This window comes from Triticum aestivum, chromosome 3B (genome assembly GCF_018294505.1).
Source record: "Triticum aestivum cultivar Chinese Spring chromosome 3B, IWGSC CS RefSeq v2.1, whole genome shotgun sequence".
Lineage (NCBI taxonomy): Eukaryota > Viridiplantae > Streptophyta > Magnoliopsida > Poales > Poaceae > Triticum > Triticum aestivum.
In genome coordinates, this window is record NC_057801.1 from 557,300,514 (window position 1) to 557,317,146 (window position 16,633).

Sequence of the window (16,633 nt, forward strand, 5' to 3'; positions counted from 1 at the left end):
GTCTAGGGCAGCACGAAAAAAGACTCCCTGGTTGAACTCACCTCGGCCATCATCGACCCATACTACGAAAAGATGAAGCAGGATGAACCTCACCTCAGATTCGCGGCCAAGAGCGTGTACACATGCTACGAGATGCATAGGCGGATCGTTGACATGAGGAAGTGCCTCATTACCCAAATCAACGAGGTTGGATCGAGCCACAAGCAGAGCAAGCGTCACAAGAAGTAGATGATGATCAGATGATCATTTATCCCAGTTAATCATGTATGTAATATATAGTTTTACTTTGGTGTGTAGAAATGTCATGTGTGTAGGCCACCTATGTAATTATGCATGTAATAGTTTATTTTGGTGTGTGGAAATACCATGGTTGTAGTAGCCACCTATGTAAGTGGATGTTTAATTTGGTTATGCAACCATGTCCTTATAAGTGTGTATATATATGTTGTTGTTCTATATGCAATCCCATCGCACAACACAAACGTCTTATTAGCAGCAATCGTCTGTGTTATTATCGGTCTTGGCACACATTTCTGATTACAGACCTGCTTGACGCGTATCATACACAATTTGTTTTATTGAACCATTTATGTTCTCTTGTCTCAACGCAAACAGTTCATCCGAGTGAACCGCATGCCGTATATCGCACACACCTTGACCTGGCTGACCGTTTCTTTTGTGTTGCCTAATCATAAACAGTTCATCCGAGTGAACCGTATGCTATATATCGCACACACCTTCATCCGTCTGTCCGTTTTTTTGTTTCTCCTCACCGTAAACAGTTAATTGAACTGAACCGTATGCCCTGCATCGCACACACAACTAAAATCTGAGCCGTGTTTGATGCATCCGTCATCGCAAACGTTTTGCATCTTTTTTGACGGTTTTTACACAACCGTTTGCGATTATTGCATCGCACACAATTTTGTCGAAGGGTCTCTGATTGTAGTGTCGCGTTAACAGCATCCTGCAGCAGTGAACATCTATGTTGCAAAAGTTTCTACGCAAAGATGAAGACAAAAAATGCAAAGTTTTTGTGCAACAAGACCTGTTTATAAAGATTTTCGCAATCAAAAGTTTGTTGCAAAGATTTTTGCAACAACTCAGTTGCGAGAATCAAAGACATCGCTTTGCCGCACGATAGCATCACATCCGATGACTCACAAGGTAGCGGCTGACACGTGCACACCCCAAAGTTATTCGGAGTGGAAAATATTAGTAATAGTTTTTTTTATCTGGCCGGCGTGAAATATTCGGATTGGTTTGATTTTTCAGGGTTCGTGAAACCTCGGGGGTTATGTAGACTTTTTTTTTGGAGCGAGGGGGTTAGGCTGGTCATAGTGGGAGTAACATAGGTAGTAACATAGATGCCACATAAGCAAAAATGATGATGTGGCAAGTAGTTAATGAGGAGAGAGGCAAATAGAGTAACATAATATGTTACCATCACATAGCGGTTTCCAATGCATAATGAGTCTACAAAGTAATAAATGAAGGCAACTATTTTACCACACCTATGACACTACCCACTATGAAGGTAGTAACATAGACTAGTAACATATGTATGTTATTAGTCTAAGTTACTCCCCACTATGACCAGCCTTATGTAGCCTTCTTTCCCACTTTCCAACGTGTGCGGTGTGCTTCAGAGAAGTGTTTGGGAGAGTGCGCATGACAGGCCGCCAGGCCGGAGAACCGCCGACTTCTTCCCGATATCGATCGATCATGGCGTCGTCGGCGGAGCCGCCGCCGAAGAAGCGGAAGCTCGTCGAGGCCCAGACCCCCAGCCCCTCAGGCACTCCGCGGCCGCCCCCGCCTCTGCCCCCAGGCCTCCCCCTTACCCCACCGCTCCCCGAAACCCTAGCAGCAGCGGCGCCCTCCGCCCCACCACCTCCCCCTCAGTCGCCGCCGCCGACACCGGAGGAGCTCCACCGCAAGCGCAGCAACCGGGAGGAGCTGCGCAAACTCTTCGAGTGCTACCGCCGCATCCGCCTCTGCGTGGAGCGCAAGGACGCGCGTCTCATGCCCGAGCTCGAGCAGGTCTACCTCGCCTTCATCACCGCGTCCCGAGGTACCTAAGATCCTCCCCCAACCCTACAGGCCCCTTTGTCTTAGATGCTGTTTTTAGAAATTACCTTTGTAAGTAGCCGATGTAGTGAATCGTGAGGTGGGCATGCTTGAAACCACTTCATATTCGAAGCTAGATTTTGTATTGGATCAGTCCCAGTGGATGGCAGTATCGTGAGCCCATCATTCCATGGGAAAATGTTTTTGCTAAACATCACTTGGTTAACCTGTCCTTATGTAGCTCAAAACTCTAGTACGCTTTGGTAGATCAACAAGAGTGTTATTGGTAGGCTGTGTTTGGTTTGAGCCCATGCCTACCGTACCAAACACTTGCATAGCGAAATGTCATGGTTTTCCTTGCCCAAGATTTGACAAATGCTGATAATTTTTTTAACTAGATTGGTAAGGTGCCGTGGACATGTCAAAGCTTTGGCAATCATCCAAACAAGGACCAAAACTTTGGCCATGGCCAACATTAAATTGGTAGGATTCGTTCTGGACACGAACAAAACATACCCAAGGCTGAGAATGTGAGATCGGCACTGCATAGATAAAAAAAAGTAAAGAAAAAGAAATCGGCACTGCATCGATCTAATACAGAGTTCGCCGCTGGATACGCGCTTTAGATGCGCTGCTGACACCTGACACTATCAACATCAGTGTCTTGGTTCTTGGATGCATGGTTGTTCGATATGCCTCCGTGAAGTTGTGAACCATAATTTATTTATGAAAATCTAGCAAATACACAACTTAAATTTCTGCGTCATTCTTAACTAATGTTGGAAGCAAGAGTGGATCCATCTTTGATGGAAAGTTGGAGTAATCCCATTGAAGTTTCTATTTTAATTATTCTGTGTGTCATGGTGTTGCCAAGTCACCCCTGAGGCAGGGTACAGAGTTTTACCCTCGACTTGCCAGGGTTAGGCACGCCAATCCTAAGGTCAAAAGGAGCAATATTTAGGAGGAAATGCTGTATTATCTTTTTTAGCTGATCAGGAAGGCATATAGCCTCCCCCCTCTTATTTAGGAGGAAATGCTGTATTATCTTTTTTTAGCTGATCAGGAAGGCAAATAGCCCCCCCCCCCCCCCCCCCCTTTCCATTAACCAGAATGAAACCAGCAGGACCTGTAATATCTTTGGGACTGGAGAACAAAATAGTAATATTTCCTAGCTTAATTGCAGATGCCCAAATTTTCTTTTGGTAGCGTCATGTTTAAGTACTCTTTTGTAACCAGTTTTATCTATGGCACCCAACAGCTTGGACGGGCAGATATGCATCGTATTAACCTTGTTTCCAAGTTGCTCTACTTTTTTATTTAGGCCAAACCTTTGTCAAGCTCTCTCTCTGTATTCTCACATTATTTAAATTTATTTTAGAGTGCATATGTACTTGGTTACAAGACTGAAATCTTTATAGTGAAAGCGGTTATCTCCTAACATGTTCAGAAACCGTTTTCATTCTTTTCCTCGTCTATCCATACAGGTTGCACAAGTGTACAACGTATCTTAGCTAAGCTGATTCCTCAATATGCCTCGTATTGTCCTACTGCACTTGAGGCAGCAGCTAAAGTCTCCATCAAGATGTACAATTGGAACTTGGCCATTGTAACAAGAGGGGAGGATGCAGATGGCGTGGCATATCAGACTGCTAGGGCTTGTATTGTTGGCTTAGTTGACATATGCTCCACAGCATCTCTTGAAGCTCCCAAGTCATCTGTTATCACAGGAATCTGTTCCGCAGTCTATATGACTGTCCTCACTTTCTTCATTTCAACATTTGAGGGGAAGGATATCCATCATATAGGCTCCAGAAGACTTTCAAAGCTTCAGGACCCCATGGAGTTATTAGATATTTTAAAGCAGGAGTCAGGGGATGACAGCCAACTGGCACATGATTGTTTGTTTGAACTGAGGGCACAATCCTTGCTATGCATATTTCTTTTATCCCCAGAGAATCTACTAGAAGCGTGTTTTGCGTTGATTGCTTCTGCAGAAACTGACCATATAAGAGGACTGTACTTTTTAAATCAGCTGACCTGCAATGTGAGCAATGATATCTCAGATCTTGCTCTGGACAATAAGGCTGATGTGGCTTCGCAGTGTACTGAGATGGAAATAGATCTGTCTGGCACCAAAGAGATTGTTGATTCAAAGCCTTCTTCTGATGCGTCTGGTGTTTCAGGAAGGTCTATGGTAGAATCAAATGAGTGTTACATCACAATGGTATGTACATTTTTGGCTGATGAAGCATTTTCACCTTTTTGGTACATTTGGGTTTTGCACAATAGAAACAATAATGGGTTGTAGCGTACAATGGTAACTCCAGAGAACATTTTGAAACTGATTAATTTGGTTACCCATCTACTTCGGCTCATACATTTGTTTGGTTATGGATAGTTGAACCTGAATCAAGCACTGTTTTTTCATTTCCTGTTTATAATGATGGTCTGCAGACATTTAAGGTTAAGTCAGAAATTTATTAGCCAGATTTGCTATGGGAAAAGGATATATTATGCATGCCTTTTAGAGATTGATTATTTATGTTGACTTAAGCTAGCGTTACTATAAAATTATGACTCAGCAACTCACAATTTCCTAATGGCCGTGTGAGTACCTATGTTACCTCCTGCCCTTTTTTTTATGGTTGGGTGTTGACGTAGACCCTTGGTTCATGTTTCTGTGTGGATAGGGATGAACTGATTTTGCCCTTCCAACAGTCACTATTCTCTTGTGAATATTAATGGAATGATTTCTTTTTTGTAATAAAAAATAAGAAAATATGAGGGGAGGAAAAAGTGCACGGGCACTTAGGAGTAGATAATGAGTTGGTGATCTCTTGGGTCTTCGTTGCAATCCTCCACTTAATTATGTGGTAAAATCCTGTCCTCTAGCTTTGCTTCACGTTGCAGGGACCTTTTTATTTATTTATTTTTATTCAAGCAGGCAATATCTAGACATCCATCTTTGAGAGGTTGGATACTGCGGAGGTACAAAAAATTATGCGATTCCTGTGGATCTACTGTGCTTTCAGAGGTATCATCTTGTTTAAAAGTTTTGGGCTCTTTATCAGAACTCGATGAGGATAAAAGTTCCATGGACTGTGAACCATCAGTGCTGGAGAAGCCCGACAAAAGTGCAGGAGAAAAAACTGTCAATATTGATACCCATGTATTAAAGTCTGTGCAGACAGATGATGTGAAAACTGAGAAGCTAGCAGATGCGAAAACTGGTGGCCGCAAGAGTGCAAGACCTGATCTTTATGTTGCTTCTGTCTCGAGTGATGTAATTTCGGTCTCAAAGGAACTTTGGGTTGGTTCACTGGGAAATAGTGCTGCAGAGGCACTAGTTCGATCTAAATTCGAGGAGTTTGGCCCATTAACGAACTTTTTATTTTATCCTTCCAAAGAATTTGCCTTGATTGAATATGGAAACATAGTGCACGCTGTTCGGGCATGTGGATATATGCGGGGCTCCTCTATTTGGGGTGGTGATCTTCAAATAAGGTATTTAGATAGACTTATAGGTAGCAAGGGATTTGTTGGTGGTATAGCTGTTGGTGAAAGCTGCCATATTTATGTTGGTAAAGTCAAGAATCAGAAAGAAAAAGATGAGGTGTTCAATGAATTGAAGTCAGCAGGCCTGAAGAGGCCATGTGCCTGTATCGATATCTCCGGCGAAAATGCTTTCATTCTTGAATTTGAGACATCAGTTGATGCAGCTGTTGCAAAAGCCCATATTAGGCGCCAAGCTCATTCAGATGTTTGTTCCCAGGATAAGAATACATCTATTCATCAACTTTTGGTACATAACATGGACAAGTCAATCCCTGAGACGGAATTTATCAATGCTTTCTCACGATTTGGTGAGGTCAGTAGGTGGCAGTTTAATCGGATTGATGGGAGCTGCTTGATAGATTATGAATCACACAGTGCTGCTGCCTGTGCAAAGTCGCAGATGCATGGTGCAAGGTTTGGCTTGAAGTTGATTAGTGTTGAATCTAGGACATGCAGCGTAGGAACTGTTCACGACAAAACATTTTCACCTGTTATTCGAATGCCAGCCCAGAACCTTCCGGACAGCAGCAGTCACCATGAGATCAGGTTAGCCTTTTTTTCTAGCTCTTACATGGATAGTTTCTTGGTTGGACCTGTTGTTATTTGGTGTTCACATAGATTTTCTAAATAGATAAACTACCATACTATGAGACCATAACAGAAACATAATAGGTAAGATAATGTCCCACACATGGACGGTTATCGACAAGCTAAACCAAAGCATAGAAGTCACTGGTGGTTAATTTGATTAGAACATAGATCCCAAAACATGCTTTATGACCATGTCTCTTCTTTGGACGACTTCTCAGTCAGATTAACGTGATTGTGGGACCATCCCATGATATTTATAAACATGTCAACTTTAGATATGCAACTGGGCATGTTTTGTCTGCCTATTTTTAGCATGTTATTTCTGGTCATCTAACTAGAATTTCATGAAGATGCAACATTCGAATTTAAATATACCATGGAAGATACTTCTTGATTTAACCTCTTTTTTGTCAATGTGATTGTTACATGGGAAATTGGTGTGTTTTGTGGCACTACGGTTGTGAGCCTATGCATATGTTTTTGTTAGCACTACACATATATTGTTGCTGCCTTATGTTTTTTCATATGCACTATTTATTTATTTGTCAGTCCTTAAGTACAGAGTACATCAGATTCACTCTGCTCCCGATCCAGTACAAAATTGAGCTTTTGATAAGTATCCTACGAGGAGAGTAGCGGGGTACTCTGCAGTGTTACCACCACTAGTACATGCTCATGCCTCTTGGGGTATTGTATCATTGGATCTGGTTACATGTTCAAAATATGCTACATACATATACTCCCTCCGTTTCGAAATAATTGTCTTTCTAGAGATTTCAACAAATGACTACATACGGAGCAAAATAAGTGAATCTACACTCTAAAACATGTCTACATACATCCGTATGTTGTAGTCCATTTGAGATGGCTAGAAAGACAATTATTTCGGAACGGAGGGAGTAGGTTATAGCTGATATTGGCATACTGCAATCACGCAGTGCATATGGAAACGACATACAAACAAACATGAGTAGCGGAAATTATAATTCACAACTCATGGTTCTTAATACCAGCTTGCAATTGCAATCACGGAAGTTGCATCTAGGATTTACTTAAACACATACTTGAACACTCATTACCATGCCTTCCTCTTATGTTAAATAAATCAGAAATATATGGTGCCTCGAAAGCATCAGAACACGGTGCCCTCTTATTTAATTTATATAACATGCAGACATAATTTTCTAGTTTACCAATACCAATTTATGTATATTATTTATGATGTTTACACACCACAAGGGAAAATTTGCCATGTTGCATGACAATTATACTTATTTGAGTGATGGGAACATATGCAGGAATCCAAGGGTTTCAGCTTATCATACAGGTTACACAGTACAAGGGGATCGGCCAATATATGGTCAGTATTGTTTAACGAAACAGAAACTTTGCAAGCTTGTGCATAATATAGTTCCAATGTAACAATCCGTTGCTTGGTGTGCAGGTCCACTACCTCCCAGTACACAACAATTATGGCAGTACAAGGATCTAGAGTCAAACAGGGCTCCACAAGGAATGCCTCCCTGCCCACCTGTTTCCGCACATCGTTCTTCTGTAATGCCACCACCACCACCTCCTATCCAAACTTCTTTTGTTCGTCCTGTATATCCTGGTCCGGGCAGTCCATGGGAAAACACTACACCAAATCCACCCTTCGGCCGTGTTTCTCCTCGCATTGTTTCTCCTCGCATGATGCCCGGAAGTAGCTTCCGTATTCCGTCTGCTCCTCCTCCTTTCATACCGTCATGTATCACCCCTCTTACACAGCTTCCTGGAAGCTCAGCACAGCATTCAGAGAAAATGCCACCACCTATACCAAATGTAGCTCCCTCACCATTTACACCTCTAGATATGCCACCTCCACCACTATCTCCACCACCATTACCTGTTTCCGAGCCACCTTCTGTTCCACCACCCCCAAGTTCTCCTCCGGCACAACCTTCAACTGATCCTTGTAATTCACAGAAGCCATGCCCTCATCCTCAATGGCAGGGTTCTCTTACAAAAAGTGGCATACACTACTGCACAATCTATGCAAGTAGAATAGAGTTGGATGCTTGTAGATACGAAAGTACTGTTTCTGAACCAGCAGAGTAAGGCTCACATAAATTTACTCTTATTTGCGCATTGCTAATTTGTTACATTATATGTTAACCTTGTTTGCACATTTCAGATGGCCCTCAAGATTAGATGTTCTAAAGCGCACAGCTTTCCAGCACGCGAAGACAATCATCTCCAATGCTCCACCTAATAAAGTAAGATTCTGAGGTCATGTACTCAGAAATATATCTAACCTACTTGTACTTTAAATTTTTTAAGATTCTTAAGTTGTCGCAGTGATAAGGGTGTCATTTTCTTGTACATAACACGTAATTTTTTCTGACTAATTGCCATGTTTTCACTAAATATGCTTTTAATCTGCAAACTTACATATAAACTGTGACACTGCGCCATAGAACATTCCTATGTTTTTAAGGCGACGCCTTACCGCCTTAGGGAGGGGGGGGGCGCTTTGGCGCCTAGGCGACGCCTAGGCGGGCGCTTTGGACGCCTAGGCGCCCAAAGCGGTCGATTTTCCAAAGCGGAGGGGGAGCGCTTCGACGCCTAGGCGTCGCCTAGGCGTCGCCTTAGGGACGCCTTTAAAACATAGGAACATTCTTTGTTTGGGTCTGTTGCCTGGAAGATACGAAAGCACTATTTGATGGGTGATGTTCCCAACAAATGACTTGTGCTTTATACCGTGAAGGCCAGCAGTTTCTCATTTCTTCTATTCCTTGGTCAGTTTCTCCCTTTTGTTTCCCAACCTCCTCTTTTCTTCCTTGTTCTTCAGTTTTCTACTACTCGCATTTTGTAAATTCAATAGCTTGCGGACTGCCGGAGTTTGCCTCCTTTGGTGGCGGTGCTATGTCCTTCAGCGTCTGCCGATACTCTAGGTTTAGCGAGGATCTTGCGTTGCCGTTGGGCACCTCCTCAGCGCTGCTGGTTTCCACCTCCTCTGGCCCCACACTCCGCTGCTGTAGGTGCCTCACTTGTCTTCATTGCTGTCTGACTTTCTTTTCTTGCTTCCGGCGCCGTAAAAGGTGTGGGAATGTCTGTTTCTTAGTATTTTTGTATGCCAGTTTTGTTTTATTCAAGGCAAAGTTCTATAATGTTAAAGCTCCAGTTGTTTGGGCTGAAAGTTGATTCTATAGATTTTGAAAGCATGAATTGTTTTGATTACAAAGTTGGCATGTAATGAACTGAAAGTTGGCTCATCTGAATGAAAGTTGGTTCTCATCTAATTGAGAGTACGTATTCATTCGTTTGATTCAATGTTGAAAGTTCTGAATCCAGACCTCTGGAAGTTGATGAATTGTGAAAAATATCTTGTATAACATTTAGGAAGTTGAGTTCGACAGTTCTTTAAATTTATTGCTATCCTTGTCCTCGACAACAGCATCACTTCTGGATACAAAGGTAGGAGGTGGGAGGCGGCAGGCGTTTATAGCCCCAACAGATGTAGGCCCCGTGCATGTCGGTCTCTGTAAGAAACTGATCATTCCACCGATTGTCTGAAAAACATGGGTCCACTGTATCAAGGCAGGGGCAGCAGCATGGGAGGAGTCCATGTGAGAGAAGAATGAAAGTCCATTGGGAAATCGTAGCATTATGAAAGCGTCCAATTGCATTAGGAACGAGCTAATAAGTCAAATCATACTAGGAGAGGTCAGAGACCCGAGCATCCATTATATAAGGATAAGGATGGAGTGTATCTGCTTTGCAATCAAGCAAGAGCAATCAATCTGATCTTCCCGTTGTTCTCTAGTCTCAACCTATGTCTACCCAATCCCTTGCAGCCACGTTGCCTGGTTATATTCAGCACAGTAGTTATCCTGTTGTGGATCTAGGTTCACAACATTTGGTATAAGAGCCGACCAGACCACCATGACTTTTGCTGCCAAGACGATATCGTGAAGGATCCTTCATGTCTCTACCCTACCGCTGACAGTGTGCTTCATCAGGTCTTTGATCCTTATGGAGAAGTGGAGGCGATCAGAAATTTTCTAGCAAGGGCATGGATCATGGTCTTCGTTGAATATATGGTTTAGACCATGATGCAGCACGAGCTTTCACGAATTTACAGGATTGCAATATCCTGGTACCGAGTCACTCCCTATATCATCCGGCACTAGACATTGCCAAGTCAATGGTGGTGACAAAACATGATGCAGCGGTGGCAGTGGCACGGTCGCAAGAAGCAGCAGAGGTGCAACAGACGCAGCCAAGAAAGGAGGACCAACAAGATGCAAAGCCAGTGCAGCCACACAGCGGAGGGGTCCGTTTCAGTAGTGAAGGCGAAGCATCAAGTTGTGGTAGCAGCTGAAGCACGTGATTGCAAGCAATGGGGATATGCAGGCGTCGTGTGGTGCAGGTCAGGAAGGAAGCTAGCAAGGAGCGCGAGCTGCTGAGGAAGGAAAGAAAGCAACGTTGACAAGAAGAATTGGAGCAAGATTCATGTGTTGCAGGCTGCAAGAATCAATCACACCCAGGTGCACATAGATTCTTAATTGATCCAGGAGATGTCGAGGACTCGAGCAACTTTTAAGGAAGAAAACCAAAACCATTAAAGGAAGTATGGGTTCTATTCGGTGCGTTTGACAGCTAAGACAGAATAGGAAAGAGCACGAGGTCAAATTGGAAAGATAATTTCATGCACCAAAACCATAGTTTCAAAAATCCAGATGGTTAGTGAACCGGTCGAGCGACTGGTTCACTGGTTCGTCCGGTTCAATGGCGGCAAAAAACAGTCATATTTAATTAATATTTAAGCTTACATGAGAAAATAGGACCTCAGATCCCATGGATACACTCATATACACATAATAAAGGGCGTAGCCCACCACTATATCACAAAACGAAGCCACCATGGTGTTCGATCCTCACATGAAACAACTCATTTTAATATTTTTTCGTATTTTCTTCTAAAACATTCTTTTAGTCCTATGAAACTGGACAGGTCGCTGGTTCCCATTATTTTCGGTCAGACAACCGGATTGGTCTGATTTTTTGAACAAAACAAGGGAACTTGGATTGAGCTTTGATTATGTTCCCTTGGAAGAGAGGCCTACAAATGGAAGAGTCCAAACCTTGAGAGATGCCCAATTCTGCGGGAGAGATTCAGGGCTCACACAATTGCAAATTTTTTGTCTGAGTTTGCCATCTACTGTCCTTTAAGGAAAGGAGTCCAGCAAGTTATGCATATCAATCATGCTTGCATATCCTGTTGAATTAGGCCATGAAAAGTTTGGCATGTTTACTTTCAGGTTTGTATCCAACTATCCATCCAGGAGACAAAATTGGAATGGTTAAGTTGCTTGCATACAAGGAACAGGCCAAGCAGAAAAGGAATGAGAAAAGGAATTAGGCCATGAATCGATCTCTTCTGTGCCATGAGTCTTACATGTGCGCTAGAGTGTTGGTTGTAGTGCAATAGGAGGCACTGCCGACAATGCAACTCCTATAAATTCTAGCATGCATATATGTCTTTACTTGATGCATTGAAAGGGAGCATCGGATCATCTACAATGGGCGTTGGGCTACAAGACTTTATGCTTGAATACAAGGATTTTTTTCTTCCGAAATGGAGGCAAAAGATTTGCCTCATCTATTAAATAAGGAGGGAATAGAGTTTAGAGTTTTACAAATCACCCACATACACGGCATGACAATTACTCACGCAAAATTATAAGCCTTAGTCTTTTAGCTCCCCCGGTAACCCAAAGCTTTGCCTCCTCCAAGATGATGTTAAGAAGGATAGGCGGTGGCGTGCACTTGTGACAGAACACCCTAGCATTTCTCTCATTCCAAATGGTGCAAGTAGTAAGCATGGCGAGGGAGGTCATAGTGCTCCGGTTGGTGGCATGATTGCCGATTCTCTTGTCCCCCATTTGTGGACGGAATCGGCAAGGTGCCAATCAGCGGTATCCATGTGTGCAAGGCCAAGCTTGGTGATGATTGACCTCCAAAGCCTAAGCGTGTAGCGGCACTTAAAGACGAGGTGTGCACCCGTTTGTTGCTCCCTTCTGTAGAGAGGGCAAAGGTCATAATTTGCCCAACCTCGTCTCTCCAGGCGATCGGCGGTCCAAATCCTATCTTGAAGAGCCAACCATGCAAAGAATTTGACCTTGGGGGGAGCCCAAACTTTCCAAACCATGCGGTCCATGGGGGAAGAGTTAATCCAAGGAATTGGGCCTTATACGTGGTGGCCGCCGTGTAGATCCCGTCATTCGAGTGCTAACAAACAATATCATCCTCGAGGTGCTCATCAAGATGGAAACCATTTACAAGCATCCAAAGAGTGAAAAATGCCCGATTTTGTTCACCGGAGACGACAGTGTTGTAGTTGATTTTGAAGATCCATGCATTCCCCTTGAGAGACTCCCTAACCTTCCAGTTCTTTCTCCTGAAGGCCTAAAAAATTAGTGGTCCCTTGAGAGCCTCCCTAACCTTCCAGTTCTTTCTCCTCAAGGCCTCAAAAATTAGTGGTGCAATATCCTTGGGCTTGCACCCAAGAAGCCAAGGGGAGTCCCAAAACGGCTTTTTGGCGCCGTCCCCCACGGTGATGGTAGCCGAGGCATAGAAGAAATTGAGATCATCCTCCGTGCAAGGGTTGCCAAATGCTACCCATAATTTGCGGGGTTCCTTCCACTCATACCAAAGCCATCTTAGCCGTAAAGCACGTGCAAACTTGTCGGTATTAAGCACCCTAGGACACCATACTCCTTCGGTCTACAAACCGTTTCCCAACTGAACTTGCATTTGGCGCTCGTTGTCTTGTCCGTACCGGACCAAAGAAAAGCTCTTTCAATCTTGTTTTGGCGTCATCCCCCACGGTGATGGTAGCCGAGGCATAGAAGAAATTGAGATCATCCTCCGTGCAAGGGTTGCCAAATCCTACCCATAATTTGCGGGTTTCCTTCCACTCATACCAAAGCCATCTTAGCCGTAAAGCACGTGCAAACTTGTCGGTATTAAGCACCCCTAGGCCACCATACTCCTTCGGTCTACAAACCGTTTCCCAATTGACCTTGCATTTGGCGCCTGTCGTCTTGTCCATACCGGACCAAAGAAAAGCTCTTTCAATCTTGTTTAGGTTATCAAGTGTGCTTGGTGGCACGATGAGAGGCGTGATGGAGTACACTGCTTGGGAGGAGATAACCGACTTGACGAGGGCCGTGCGACCAATAGTTGTGATGTTTGCAAGGATTTTGATATCTTTGGATCAATGCAATGTTATAGCTGTCAGCACGTTCCATATCTTGCAAGTTTAGTACATAGTTGATCTGATTCAGTCAATGATGCGTGATTGCCATTCACCAGTGACACTTGAAGCCACAAATAGCATATTTTGATGTCTCACTCAGTTCACAGTGGTGGTGATTAAAGTGGGGAATCATGATAAATGGATATGCTATTGCTACTAAAAACAAGGTGATTAGGCTTTGAGCAGAATGTTGACAGCTGATTGTAGGCAATAGTGCTAGTCAAGTTGTAGAGAGTGTGCTGGTTATGTTTTGATGTCTAAAGGTGATATGGCTGGCGACATATTTTTTACGCCATATCTTAATTGCTTAAGTGCTGTGGCTGCAGTCAACATGTATTTTGTAAATAATACTTTGTGGCTGTGTCGCCTTCAACCCATACTGGCATTTAACTCTTGTATGGTTTCTCTTACTAAATAGAGATGTTTTAAGGATGCTAAGGAGCTCAAATAGTGTGTTGCAGAGAGAAAAGATGATCACCTTTTTTATACTCTTCAATTTGCATAACAGAATATTAACTTCTATTTTTCGTTTTGCAGAAAGAAGTCTGTCGGTTGTTGCCTTGTTCGAATGGTGATCAGAAAGGGGTATGACCAAAATCAACTGCTATGTGATTCAATCCCTTTACTTTTCAAACCATTTTACTTTTGTATATATGCGTCTACATCAATCATATACTGAACATAATAACCTATTAAAAAATATAATTACCTAAACAGACAGCAGATGGAATTATTGTCACTTTCTGTAATTGATTTATTATGAAAACTAAATACTTGTGAATTGCCCCAAGTATAAAAGAGATAGGAATACCTAGAATTTTTAGTGTGGTCTCGCAGGTTGAGATGAACTGACATGATAGTTACTTGAGGCGGAAATTGAATTTAGTAGAGAGATTGGTTTGATGAAATGTATCCTGTCTACTTTTGCTGCTGTATTTACTCTCGCAAATGACCTGGAAGTATTCATGTAGCACCTGGAATTTACTCTCTTGTTCGAGGCAGTTTTGGATAACACAGCTGTTTAACAAGTATATGTATTAACACGACAGGCTCAAGACTTATTTGATTGCATTAAATGGGGGTAGCTATCAGTCTGTTATGCTGGATTTTGCATATTGCTTTAGTGACTGTATGATCCATACTGGCACTTTTATCTAGGGGGAACTTTGGTGGAAATGTGTATATGACTTGATCAATACCTGTCATTTTAGGAGCTGTGGTTGAGCAGCCAGAGAGTTATCATCTTGACAGAAGCCAAAATTGTGTCATTTAGGTGTAGATATCATCAGACAGGGACGATAATTCCATACTGTTCAGGCACCAGTCAGGCAATAGGTGTAGTTTCTTTCCTGACACACATTTTGGGGTTTTACATTTACGACTACATGACTTCTAATCTTGAGTCATAGGTGTTATGATCTTGTGCAAGTTTTACTGTTTATAAGCACCAAAGAGAACTTTAAGCAACTCTGGTCTGCCTCTGTTTTGCCCTAAGACGTGTAGACTTAGGTTTACCTTTTCTCTGGAGTTGAGTTAATTTCAAATAATGAACGTTGAAGAGATATGGACCTGCTGGCCTGCATAAGCTGCAGTATGCAGAATAACAGCAGCATATCTGTCGTATTAATTGCAGCTCATCACCTAAGAATTCTGAGATGTCGTCTAAGTGCTTGAGTGGCTTTACAAGTTGAAAACTTATGAATTTGCAGATCACGTGTGTGCTTTAGTGGATTTACAAGTTCAAAACTTGTGAATTCAACTTTTAGAATGTAATAGTCAGAGATTGCTTCGTTGCAACTTGACGAAAAAGTAGTTGTCTAAGCATAATTACCTTTTGCATCTCGCAGTTCCGGGATTTCATCTCCTATCTGAAGCTGAACAAGTACGCCGGGGTCATAAAGATTGCTCCTGTGAAGCCCATGGGGTCGAGGCTGCTATTTATCCTTCCTCCCACATCTGAGGTGTTTGGACTGCTAGGCCTTCCGCCTCAACCGACCGAATGTCTAATCGCCGTGGTTCTGCCAAAGGAAACAACCACTGAAGTGTCTTGATATAGTTTGTCGTGTATGTAAATCGTTGTAGAACGTGTATGTAATAAACCTTGTCGCTGCTGGCTTTGCGCACAGTAAACAGTTCTTGGGTCTATTAGTATGGCGCTGTGATTCCTTTTGTTTTATCTAGTACGGAGTACATCAGAATGTTAGCCCTTTGAAACTAAGCATTCTTCCCATGCGTTGTAGCATTCCAGTCCTACTACATACTAATGCAAACATCTAGGCAATAAGTTTACTTCCCAGTCTATGTTTACCAACTGAACTGTTAAATCTGGACTGCACGATGACATGATCTACTGTAGAGTTCTCTTCATGACCCAGGAAGCTCCTGATTTTATGTTCAGTAGTAACTTCACGCTGAGATCTCTCATGGATTAAGCATAAAGCCACAATATTTTAATATGCCATTCAAGAAGAGGTTGGGGAGGGGGGGGGGGGTAGTTCACTACTGCAATGGAAAAAAAGGGTTCCAATTTGTTCTGAATTTTGCAGCCTGTGAATAGAAATCCACTTTTTCTTCTTTTTCATATTGTCTATTCGGCACAAGAAAAAGCCTTTTTTTTTTGGTGCCGATTCTTCTTGTATCAAATAAGAATCCTTTTTCTTTCTAATTCGTCAAAGATTACTATTTCTTCTTTATTTGGGTCTGTCTCTTGGACCTTTTTTTCTTTTGCTTAGGTTTAGCCGAGGTAGTGGACAAACAGTCTGTGATGTGCGCATGAAACCATTTACAACTGTAGCACAATGTTTATTGTTTATATGGATCTGATGCCGTTGTTTTTTACGTGTGTTAAAAAAATCAGGTCTGAGTACCATTTTCGATTGCTGGCTAAGTATGAAACTTTTTGTTGCACATACTCCTTCTGTTTCAAAATAGATGGCTCAACTTTGTACTAACTTGAGACAGAGGGAGTAGGTTTTATGTCTCATTCGTCTCTGATGTCTCACTTGAAGTGTACTTCATCCGTAAAGAAATATAAGAGGGTTTAGATCTTAATATCTTGGATCCACATACCAAAGATAGTACTCCCTCCGATCATACTGGAGTACTGGACACATCTTT

General features: G+C 42.6%; 1 protein-coding gene across 1 annotated transcript; it reads left to right on the plus strand.

The window, feature by feature from the left end:
- The first annotated feature begins 1,620 nt into the window (after positions 1 to 1,620).
- LOC123070886 (uncharacterized) lies at positions 1,621 to 15,810 on the plus strand. The gene is made up of 8 exons (XM_044494268.1): positions 1,621 to 2,071; positions 3,552 to 4,291; positions 5,012 to 6,168; positions 7,512 to 7,573; positions 7,658 to 8,306; positions 8,387 to 8,468; positions 14,054 to 14,101; positions 15,364 to 15,810. The coding sequence occupies exons 1-8, from the start codon at positions 1,672 to 1,674 to the stop codon at positions 15,565 to 15,567; spliced, it is 3,342 nt and encodes a 1,113-aa protein (XP_044350203.1). The 5' UTR covers positions 1,621 to 1,671; the 3' UTR covers positions 15,568 to 15,810.
- The last annotated feature ends 823 nt before the right edge of the window (positions 15,811 to 16,633 follow it).